General features: G+C 42.9%; 1 protein-coding gene across 1 annotated transcript in view; it reads left to right on the top strand.

The window, feature by feature from the left end:
• CUNH12orf49 (chromosome unknown C12orf49 homolog) overlaps window positions 1-12431 on the top strand; it is a 20568-nt gene continuing 8137 nt past the window's right edge. Inside the window, exon 1 of the mRNA XM_008052990.1 lies at window positions 1-112. Within this exon, the coding sequence (XP_008051181.1) occupies window positions 2-112 (111 nt within the window). The 5' untranslated portion in view covers window position 1. The remainder of the gene's footprint in view (window positions 113-12431) is intronic.

Below are 12431 nucleotides of genomic sequence, written 5' to 3'. Positions count from 1 at the left end.
GATGGTGAACCTGGCGGCCATGGTGTGGCGCCGGCTTCTGCGGAAGAGGTGGGTGCTCGCCCTGGTGTTCGGGCTGTCGCTCGTCTATTTCCTCAGCAGCACCTTCAAGCAGGTCAGTGGCCGCCCGCCTCCGTCACTCCTCCCCTCCCTGCTTCCCTCCCTCCTGGCGTCTGTCTCCAGCCGTCCGACCTCTGCCCCGGCGCCGCCTGTGCGTCGGAGGGTCGGGAAGGTGGGTATTCCTGTCCCTGGCTCTGGACGGGCGAGGGGATCTGCCCATTTCCCTGGTCCCTGCAGCGGGACCAAGGCGTTGCCAGACCAGGTCTAGTGCTAAGTGGGGGGCGGCGTGCATGTTCCTTCTTCACCCCGCCACCAGTCATCCCGGAGAGGTGGGTGACCCTGTACTGCAGCGGGGGGAACCTAAGCTCGGAGAGGTGGTGATGGCACGGCCAGGAGGTGGCCGAGGCATGAAGCTGGCGTGGCTGCCCTTCGTTTAATTTGGCCCACCTGGGTAACTCAGCCGGACCCACAGGACGCCCTTTCTGTGCATAACTTAGTCGGGGGGAAGTTGCTTTCCACCCCCTCCACTCTTTAGTTTTTCTTCCATGTGAGAATTTTTGGGAGAAGCGGCAGGGATCTTTGATGGGAAATGTCACCCCAACCATTGATAAGTTCATTTCAAAGTCCAGCTTGAGAGCTTGCGTTTTTAGAAAGGGTGAGCATACCCCAGGGTGTACCCGGGTTAGCTTTGAGTTATGCTGTTGTCCTGATGTCGTTATAAAAAGCTCTGCTTTTCACTCTGAAGAACCAAGTTTGTAAATAAAATATATCATAGAGCATGAATAAAAGTATATGGTCACCCTCGTTTTAGTGGATTGGCAGGGCACCTATGAAGAGGAAAGAATAGGGAATTGTACCCCCCACCTTCCACCTTAGGCAAATAGAGAAGAGGTGGAGTGTGGTAAGCCACTTGTTGGCTGAGGTGTCTGGGTGATCATGTGAACTACCCCACTTCTATGACTTGTGTTTTCTGCCACCTCACAGACATTTTCTCACAATCATGTGTTGTGTTATGTACCAGGGCTCGTCCTCTGCTTTCCTTTCTACGTGACCCAGGTGATCTTTGAGGCTGTTGTATAAATGCCAGCTGTGGATACTCCAGTTAATCACTCCAGCCTAGATCTGTCCAGAAAACCTCATATTCTTATATCCAATTGCCTACTTGAAGTCTTTTTTTTAAAGTGTGCATTTCAGTGGTTTGGTTTTTTTTTTTTTTTGAGTTGGAGTCTTAACTCTGTCGCCCAGACTGGAGTGCAGTGGCCACTCCCGGCCACTGCAGCCTCGACGTGCTGGGCTTCGGCAATCCTTCTGCCTCAGCCTTCCAAGTAGCTGGAACTACAGGCACATGCTACCATGACCGGCTAATTTTTTGATTTATTGTAAAGAGGAGGTCTCGCCAAGTTGCCCAGGCGGGTCTCAAACCCGCGGGCTCAGGCAATCCACTCACCTCAGCCTCCCAAAGCATGGGATTACAGGCTGAGCCACCAAGCCCGGCTAGTGGTTTTAAATGCATTCATAATGTTGCACAACCATTGCCACCATTCATTTCCATAATGCTTCATCTTGTGAGAACAAACTTTGTATTCATTCAGCAACTCCTCATCCCCCCTTTGCCCATCCCCCACAGCCACCGCTCTCCAAAGTGATGTTGATGGTGCTCAGCCAAAACAACTTCTCTGCTGATGCTTATTTCTCTCCGAGTCGCCCCATGGCATTACTGTTCACCTGGTCTTTCAAGTTACACATACTTCACATTCTTTTCTTTCTCTCACCCCCTACATCCAGAACACTGATTCTGCCTCCACGATGTATCCTGAATCTTCATTTCTCCTCATTGTCACTGCTGCCACCCTGCGCCCTGCCGCCTGCGTCTCTCACCTAGACTATCGCGCCAACCGAACAGTGGGTCTCTGCTTCCATTCTTGTTGTATTCCCTATCCATGAGTAGGGATGATAGTCTTTAAAAAGATGGGTTTGTGGTAGCCCTCCATGTGAACTCTCAGATAAAACTCCAGATTTTGTCCTCTTTAAAAGTCAGTTCAGTAAGGCTGTTACTGCCTCAGGCTGTAGCTGGTGTCACAGTGTAAATAAATTCAATTCCTTGCCAAAAGCCTGCTCCATTTTCTTTGTAGGAATCACTAACTGAACATTTCTATTTCATTTACTTTTCTGTCTTACCTCACTCTCCCTTTTAGAATATAATTCTCCTGAGAACAGGGACTTTTCTGTCTTGTTTATAGACTCTCCAGCCTCTTAAAATACTGCCAGCCATTTCATGGGAATTCAAATATTGGTTGAACAAACAAGTGAGTCTTTTTAATTGGGATGACTCTTTTCAGTCTGGCATACTCCTGGCTGATTTTTCTTGTCTTGGCTCAGATGCTGTCTACTCTTTTTTTTTTGAGTCAGGGTCTTGCTCTGTCACCCAAACTGGAGATCTTGGCTCACCACAGCTCTGCACTTCTGATCTTAAGTGATCCTCCCCTCCTCAGCTTCACAAGTAGCTGAAACAACAGGCATGCACTACCACACCTGGCTGATATATGTGTGTGTGTGTGTGAATGTGAATATGTGAATACACGGTCATGTTATGTTACCAAGGCAGGTCTTGAACTCTTGGCCTCAAACAGTCCTCCCACTTAGGCCTCCCAAAGTGCTGGGATTATAAGCGGGAACCACCACACCCAGCCTGATGCTGTCTGCTCTGTAACCTTCCCTACTACCACCTGTTAAGGGCTCCAGCACAGCATCTTCATTTTTTTAATTAAAATTTTAACTAAATTACCATTTTCAGTAATAGTCGGGGATGCATTGTGAGAAATGTGTCCTTTGTCAATTTGGTCTTTGCGCAGCGATCACAGTGTGTAGTTACACAAACCTAGATGACAAACCCTCACACACTAGGCTCGCAGCACATTGCTGCACTGAAAACTATAGACATGTGTAACACAATGGCAAGTATCTGTGAATCTAAACATAGAAAAGGTAGAGTAAAAATGCAGTATAAAAGATGAAAATGGTCCACTTTTATAGGGCACTCACCGTGAATGGAGTTTGCAGGACTGGAAGTGGCTCTGGATGAGTGGGTGGTGAGTGAATGTCAAGGCCTAGGACATCGCTGTGCACTACTGGAGACTTCATACACACTGTACACCCAGGCTACCCTCACTTTAAGTTTTTCGTTCTTCAATAATACATTAACTTTAGCTCACTGTAACTTTTTTACTTTAATAAACGCTTACTTTTTGAAAACTTTCAGACTGTTTTGTAGTAGCACTTACCTCAAAACACAAACATTGTACAGCTGCACAAAAATATTTTTCTTTATATCCTTTTTCTATAAGCTGCTTTCTGCTTTAAAATTTTTATTTTATTTTTTCGTTTTTTAAACTTTTTTGTTAAAAAATTAAGACACATATACATATTAGCCTAGACCTATACAGGTTCATGATCATCAGTATCAGTGTCTCTACCTTTACATCTTGCTTTCTTCAGATATTTTACACACTTATTTCTAGTCATTATTATTTGCTTTATAGTTCCCTGATTTGGCGAAGTTGGACATCTTACTGCTTTTTGGTCATTTGACAGTTCAGCTCCTTAGATTATCTTATCATGTCCTTTGATCATTTTATTATTAGGTGTCTTTTTGTCATTTTATAGGAATTCTTTGGGATTAGATATATTATTCCTTTGTGAAGAATCAGGTTAGGAATCCGATTTTAAAACTCTCAGCTTGTAACTGTCATGATGGAGATAAAACAGGTAACATGTAGTGTTTGGTTTTGCTTGCCAGTGTTTTTAAAAACAAAATTTAAAATGTTTGAGATTTTATATAAATATTTTCTTCTGGCTTCTTTTGAAATTCCAGCAGATTTGCAAGAACTAGGTCTATGTTATAGTCTGGCAGTAGTTGAGGAACTAATTCAAGCTCATTCATTCATTCATTCATTTGTTCATTCATTCATTTATTTTGAGTTAAAGTCTGACTGTCACCCAGACTGGAGTGCAGAGACACATCACAGCAAGTAATCCTCCCTTCTCAGCCTTCCAAGTAGCTGGGATTGCAGGTGCATGTACCACACCTGGCTAATTTTAAAATTTTTTTTGTAGAGATGAGTTCTTGCTATGTTGTCCAGAGGGGTCTTGAACTCCTGGCTCAAGCAGTTCTCTCATCTTAGCCTGCCAAAGTGCTAGGATTATAGGTGTGAGCCACTGTGCCTGGCCCCAAGCTGCATTTTCTAGATTGGGGTCCCCAACCTCCGGGCCATGGACCAATCCGTGGCCTGTTAGGAACTGGGCTGCATGAGCTAGTGAAGCTTCATCTGTATTTACAGACACTCCCCATCACTCTCATTGCCACCTCAGCTTCATCTCCTGTCACATGAGCAGTGACATTAGATTTTCATAGGAGTCTGAACCCTGTTGTGAACTGTGCATGTGAGGGATCCTAGGTTTTGTGCTCATCTAATGCCTGATGATCCAAGGTGGAGCTGAGGTGGTGATGCTGGCACTGGGGAGTGGCTGCAAATACAGATTAACATTAGCGGTGAGGTTTGACTACACAGAGACCATTATAAACGAATTGCTTGCAGACTTATATCAAAATCCCATCAGTGAGCGGCAAGTGAGTTGATGTGCTTCTGTTGTACAGCTGCATCTGGTGGCAGCCTTTAAGTCAGAATCCGACTCTTATTTTAGTCTGCACATAGCCCACTTCCATTCGTGCCTCTTTTCTTTTTTAATGGTGAGTTGTATAATTATTTCCTTATATATTAAACCATAATAATAAAAATAAAGTGCACAATAAATGTTCTGTGCTTGAATCATCCCAAAACCCCTCCCCCCACCCCCACTCCATGGAAACATTGTCTTCCACAAAACTGGTCTCTGATGCCAAAAAGGTTGGGGACCACTTGCTGCTTTAGATCATGGGGTCTACTCCCTTATGTCTCCTGCCTGACCTCTTGTGGTTTTTATCAGGGTTGCTCACAAGGGCTTGGTCATCCTCCTCTGGGCACATGGTGGGGTGGCTCCTACTCTCTTTGAAGGTAGAAGTGGCCATGTGGCCTGCTTTGGCTTATATGTTGTAAACTGTCACACAGGGCAGAAGCTGTGGGGAGTGCTTGTTCCTTCCCTGCCACGGTGACAATGGAGGCCGTGTGCTGGCAGGGATCCGCCTGGAACCTGAGAGACTAAGGTGAGCAGAACCCCCGTGCTCACCTCTGGTAGACTTGTAGCCTGAGCACAAGAAACCACCTTCTGTTACGCCACTGAGGTTTTGTTTTCTAGAATAACCTATCCCATCAGTTTCCAGAGTGGAGTCTGTGGACCCTGATGGGTCCCTTTCAGAGACCCTTTCAGAGGACCTGTAAGGCTGGAATTATTTTCAAAATGACACCGCAATGTTTTTTGATTTTTGCATTGTGTTGACACATTCACTGATGATGCAGAAAGTAATGGAAGAATCAAAGCAGTGGCCCCACATGGTGCTAGTAGTCACTGGATTCTTCACTGCCATACTTGTAGTTAAAAAAAAAAAAGCCAGTCAGGCTCGGTGGCTCAGCCTGTAATTCCTGCGCTTTGGGAGGCTGAGGTGAGTGGATTGCCTGAGCCCGTGGGTTCAAGACCCGCTGGGCAACTTGGCGAGACCTCATCTCTACAATAAATCAAAAAATTAGCTGGGCGTGGTAGCGTGCACCTGTAGTTCCAGCTACTTGGAAGGCTGAGGCAGAAGGATCGCCAGAGCCCAGCAGGTCAAGGCTGCAGTGGCCGGGAGCGGCCACTGCACTCCAGTCTGGGCGACAGAGTGAGACTCCAACTCAAAAAAAACAAAAACAAAAAAAACCTAATAATTTGACTTAAGAGCGAAGCAGTCAGAATTATTACTTTTGGTAAATCTTGATCCTTAATTACATGCCTTTTCTGTATGATGAAATGGGAAATATGTGTTACAAGCACTTTATGCATACAAAAATAAGATGGCTGTATTGAGGAAGTGCCTTGGCAGTGAGTCTCAAGCTGACCTAGCCCCGCTTTTTCATGGAATACTAGTTTTGCTTGAAAGAACAGCTGATAACACTAGTTATTTAGATTTGGATATTTGGTAGGCATTCTTGAAAATGAAGGGAGCCTGTTACTTTACAGAAAACATCTGATGTTATTTACCAAAGATAATATTTAAGCTTTCAAGTGAAAATCAGAATTTTGGAAAATGTGTGTCTGCTACCCTATGCTTGATAACTTTCCAACACCTAAAGATTAAATCACTAGTGATATTAACTAATTTTTTTTGATATTATATAATGAACATGTGGCAACATTTGGGAGATCTGCATAAGTTCTGTTCAGGGTACGAGATAGACTCATAGATTTTAACAGTGTATGAAAATTTATTGATATGATTTCAGCTGGCCACGTTGTGCTGAGTGAAATGCATTTTGGGGGGTAAGTTTTACTGAGATAATTCACACACCATACAGTTCACCTGTTTAAAGCATACAACTCGGGTTTTTAGTATGTTCACAATTGGTAGCCATTATCAGCACAGTCTTATTTTAGAACATTTTAATCATCTTCTTACCCTGGTTCTCAGCCTTAAACAATCGCTCATCTATTTTCTGTTCCTGTAGATTTGCCCATTTTGGATATTTGTGTAAATGGGATTATATAACATGGTATTTTGTAACTGACTTTTTCACGTAGCACGTACACATGCGTGTTGTATCACGTATCATCAGTACTTCATTTTTATGCCTGAATAGTATTCCTTTGTGTGCGTCTATCACCTTTTGTTTATCCGTTTATGGTTAAGGGACCTTTGGGTTGTTTACGCATTTTGACTATTAGGAATAATACTGTTAGGGATATTCATTTCAAGGCTTTTGTAGGGCCCTGTTTTCATTTCACTTGGGTGTATACTTGTGATAACTCTGTTGAACTCTCTGAGGAGCTGCACAACTGTCTTCCAAAGTGACTGTAGTGAACTGTGAGGAAATTACACATGTCAAGTGTTGGTGTAGTAATTAGTGTCAAGTATGGTCTGTATTATCCATAATTACCTGCAAAAGCTAGAAGAGTCCTCTTCTTTCCAGCCATACATCTGTGTGAAGGAGGTTTTCTTCCTGGGTGTTGGCCTGGACAGCATGTTGTGGGTGGAGACAAGGTTTGCTGCCTTCTGTCCAGCCAGGCATCACAGAGATTGGCAGAAATAGAAAAACACTGTCCCTCGTCTCACTCATTTTTTTTAAAACCTATTTTTTCACAAAAAGTTAATGTAATTAGTTCATCACTACTTTTAAATGAATGAATAATTAAGATAAATATTTTAAGAATTTATGTCCTAGCCGGGCTCGGTGGCTCAGCCTGTAATCCCACGCTTTGGGAGGCTGAGGTGAGTGGATTGCCTGAACCCGCGGGTTTGAGACCCGCCTGGACAACTTGGCGAGACCTCATCTCTACAATAAATAAAAAAAAAATTTAGCCGGGCATGGTAGTGTGCGCCTGTAGTTCCAGCTACTTGGAAGGCTGAGGTGGAAGGATCGCCGGAGCCCAGCAGGTCGAGGCTGCGGTGGCTGCGAGTGGGCCACTGCACTCCAGTCTGGGTGACAGAGTGAGACTCCAACTCAAAAAAAAAAAGAATTTATGTCTTAATCTTCAATATGGTAAATATCAATAGCTATAACCCGCATAAACCCCACATATTGGGGCTTTCCGGAATTTTTAAGAGTTTAAAGGGTCCTAGGAGCAAGTGCTTGAACCCTGCTGACCCTGCCGCCAAGGAGGCTCCCTGCCCCGCAGCTCTGGTTTCAGGTGTGGCCATCACTACTCCAGTCCTGTGCCTGGCCTGGCCCGGCCTGGCCTCACCTCACCTCACCTCAGGTTCCTCATCTGTAATGTGAGATGGAATGCTGATTTTCCCTCTAGAAGGGGCTTCAGACACTGGAAAATTCCATGTGCCCCTCAGCCCTGCTTCAGTGAGACTGAACTCCTGGGCACATGTGGCAGTTTTTTGCCTAGCAGTTGATTAACCTCTACTGCTTTGAATTCCTCTTTTCTTTGGTTTTCATGTTAATTAATGCTTTGGGGGATAATATAAATTACAGAGATGGGAAGCAGGAGAAATTAGTGATGATGGTGGGTATACCACTGGGGAGAGGGTTTGGAGTGGCGAGTGGTGCCAGGTGACTTGTTCAGTGAACACTGACTGTGTGTTCAGCGCTGTTCTGATGATGGAGATATGTGGGCAGAGCAGATGGCGGCTTACCTTCCAGGAGCCTATATTCTGCGAGGGAGGAAAGAGGAGAGATCGTGAAGAAGCAAACGGATTTCAGATAATGATTGATGAAACTAGGAAAACAAAACGGGATGGCCAATATATTAACACCTTCGGCTTTAATGTAATTAAGTATGTAAATCGGTGCCAACTTAGGTCCTGTCTAGAATGAAGCATGTATAATAAATCAAAAGAGTTGCCAGCCTTGGTGTTTTGTCTTCACTGATTGTTGAGATACACATTCATTTCAGCAAGTGTGTACAGGATTGCACAGGTCAGGAGAGGGCACAGATGCCCATGGTCTGACCAACCAGAGGGAGCCATGGTTTACATTTGGGCCTGTTTTCTCCCTGTCGCTTTTCATACGTTACTTGTTCATATAGTGGAGGCATACTGTTTCTTTAATATATAAGCATTTTCTTCTTCTTTAAAAGCTCTTCATAAATATAATTTTTTATCATTAAAAATTTCCATATCCAAGTTCCAAGACTGAATTTAGCCATTGTTCAAATATTAGACATTCGGAGTGCCCTGTGGCTTTTATCCCTCCCCCTTTTTTGATTTTATGACCCTTATGACCCTTAAAATGTATACACATTTTAAGTGATGTTAAGACATGTTCGTGGTAATCAGAAGTGTGTGGACGCTGATGGTAACCACTTGGATCACCTCTTGTACTTGCAGAAGTCAACCGTAACTTGTATTCATCTTATTATTACAATTTTAATACCGTGTTTTCCATTCTGAAAATGTGTATACTTTTTTTGGCACCTTCTGTATACAGCACAGTTATTAATATACCCCTTTTAAAATAAGAGGCAACTAACATATATTAGCAATAAAAGCATTTCTGTAGCTCCTGACAGTTATGAAGGAAGTGCTCGTGTGTTTTTGCTCCTTTTTGTGCCTGTTCTTTTCTGTGTACCCCGAGGTGCCCCATGTGGACATCTGTCATGGCATCTGCAGCGGGTGATTGCACTAATATATGTCTGCACCTCTCGATCAGCAGCTCTGGGACCACTTTGGGAATAGACAACATGACTACCTTGGTCTCTGTATCCTTAGCATTTTATACGTATTAGATACCTTAGAATGAAGCTGGGATGAAACACACACACACACACACACACACACACACACACACACACACACACACACACACACACACACCTAAAATTGAGACGACCTGAGAGGGTAGGGGGAGCAGTTTGGGGAAAAGGTTTACCCCTCCCCCCTGATTTGATGAAGGAATGCCCTCAGCACCCCTCACCATACCTTTGCAAGACTGGGCCTTCAGAAAAGCAGACATTGCCATTAATTCACCCTTGCCTCAGACACACTGTCCTTTTGGCAAGGTCTTGAATATGCATGTTTGAAAGCAAGCTCCGGTGCTGGGAGAAATGCTTTCCTGTTTACCAGGAGTGTGGTTCTGTGGCAGAGGGGCCTTCCAGGATGCACTTGGCCGAAAACTTCTGTTTTCTTTCAGGAAGAATAACAGGATAGCTTGGGAGTAACATTCAGTAACATCATAAGAGCCAATTAACTGTACTTTGACCAGCCTCTTCATAGTCCTTATGGCCATTAATTTTTCTAGGGCAGCATTTGCAGTTCAGTTTAGTTTGCACATGGCTAGATTATGCAGTTAACTGATATGGTCCCAGTAGAGCAGAAGAGTGTGAATTTCCAGGTGGTTAGCAGTGTGTACCTAAGTGATTTGTCCCGTATTCCCAGGACTCCTGCACTTAACTCTCTTGCACTAACCGAGGAATACAGATGTTGTTTTGTATATGCCGTCCTGTTCCTGCCAGTTCTTCCTTTTAAAGGAAACAAAAGGGAGGGGCAGAATATAAATTAAAGCCACTTTGAAGGACTATTTCACACTCAGTACATTAAAGAACAAAATCCAGTACTAGTGGGGTTGTGGCAAAATTGTAAATACTGCTGTTTAAATGCTCAGTAATATTACACATGGTAGATACAACTTATGGGAAGTTATTTGGCACTATATATAACATTTACTACCAATTATTCAAGAGAAGCTTTTAAAAACTCCACATTCATCGCAGTACTGTCTGTTGTAACAAAAACCTGGGCCTCATGTTGATCTGCACAGGATGTATTTACTAAATTACAGCACATCAACATGATGGATTATTATATAACCTTGAAAACGTGATTATGGAGATAATGTAGGTACTTGAAAATGTTTTGCTATCCAATTAGTGTCAAGAAGAGCTGAATGCAAAGCATCCTAATTTGTATCAATGCCGAAGTCAAAGGCAACGAGTTAATATGAAAAGCAAACACAGTTTTATTAAAGTGATGGGACTGTGGGCAATTTGTGTCTTTGATATTGGTGATCATGTTTTTTTTTATTTTTGTTCTTTTTTTACATTAACTTTATTTTAGAATAACGATAGATTTGAAGAAAAATTGCAATGATAGAGAGTTCTTTATTTATTTATTTTTTGAGTTGGAGTCTCACTCTGTCACCCAGACTGGAGTGCAGTGGTCGCTCCTGGCCACCGCAGCCTCGACCTGCTGGGCTCTGGCGATCCTTCTGCCTCAGCCTTCCGAGTAGCTGGAATTACAGGTGTGCGCTACCACGCCCGGCTAATTTTTTGATTTATTGTAGAGATGAGGTCTCGCCTGCCCAGGCGGGTCTCGAACCTGCGGGCTCAGGCAATCCACTCACCTCAGCCTCCCAAAGGCGTGGGATTACAGGCTGAGCCACCGAGAGTTCCTGAAGATTCTTCACTTAGTTTCTTCTACTGTTAATGGTAATCGTGTTTTTAATAATGTCTGTGTCATTTTATTTTAGGTTAAAAGTAAGAATATTTCAAAAAGATTAAAGATAATTTTAACAGTTACATATGTCCCTCTCATGGTAGTAGTTTGCAGCACCATAGTCCCCCATATCTGTTCCAAGACCCCCATGGATGTCTAAAACTACCGATAGTACTGAGCCCTCTATGAACTCTGTACGTACTGTTTTCTTGACCCAATAACTAAAATGGCTGCTTAGTGACTCCCGAGTGGGTAACCTATACAATGCGGATATGCTGGACAAAGCGACAATTCCCGTTCTAAGCAGTACAGAGTGGAATGGCATGAGCTGGTGTGAGATTTCAGCTTGCTATTCAGGATGGTGTACAATTGAAAACTTATGAATTGTTTATTTTGGGAACAGTGGATAAATGAAACTTCAGAAAGTGAAACTGTGGATAAGGAGGACTCCTATGTAGCTATCCGTACCTTCATCTCAGCTCTTACAAACCGATATGTGTGTAATGTTATAGTTATCATAGTATAACATGCAATAATATGCATGTTATTCTGCAACTTTCTTTTTCCCTTAATAATACACTAGGCATCTAGTGGTCTGCAAACTCTGTTACGTATTAAAATCATTCAGGCACCTTAAGAATACTAATTCTCAGGTCTCATCCACCAAGATTTTTCCCATGTGAAGGTGGGTTTAGGAATCAGAATTTGTTTTATGCTTCCTACATAATCTAATGTGCAAGTCAGGTTTAAGAACTACCACTCTAGATACATAGCTATCTGTCATGTTGCAGTTTGTTATAGTAGGGCTATACCAGTACTTATTCAGCCATTTCTCTGTTACTGGGTTTTCAGGTTTTATATACTATTTAAATGAAGCTGAAGTAAACATTCCTGTACACTGGTGTTTTTTTATAGGATGGACCTCAAAAAAGAGCTTGCTGGGCCAAATCGTATATAGATATATATGTTTTAAATATTAACTGTTCTTCCCACATTACTTTTCTAAGTTAATCTTAGCAACTATAAAGATCTTTTCCTTTTTAAAAAAATGTATGTATGTTTATTCCTCAAATATTCATGGTTAGCCCTTTTTGCTTAAAAAGCGACGTGTGACAGAGCCATAGAACCTGTTAGAATGGTGACTGTTTAAAGCACATAACAAGCCTTCAGGAGAGAGGCTCATAATTGCTTTGTTTTCCAGTCATCAGCTGCAGCACTTGGGAGAGGGCTAACTCATACTTGGCTTGTTCTTTGGCCCTTGAGCACCTTCCTCTTTACTTCTTTTTTTTTTTTTTTTTTTTTTTTTTTGTTT

Source organism: Carlito syrichta, unplaced genomic scaffold (assembly GCF_000164805.1).
Source record: "Carlito syrichta isolate Samal-C Ts95f unplaced genomic scaffold, Tarsius_syrichta-2.0.1 Scaffold287762, whole genome shotgun sequence".
In the NCBI taxonomy this organism is placed as follows: domain Eukaryota; kingdom Metazoa; phylum Chordata; class Mammalia; order Primates; family Tarsiidae; genus Carlito; species Carlito syrichta.
This window is presented reverse-complemented; position numbering and strand designations above follow the sequence as displayed.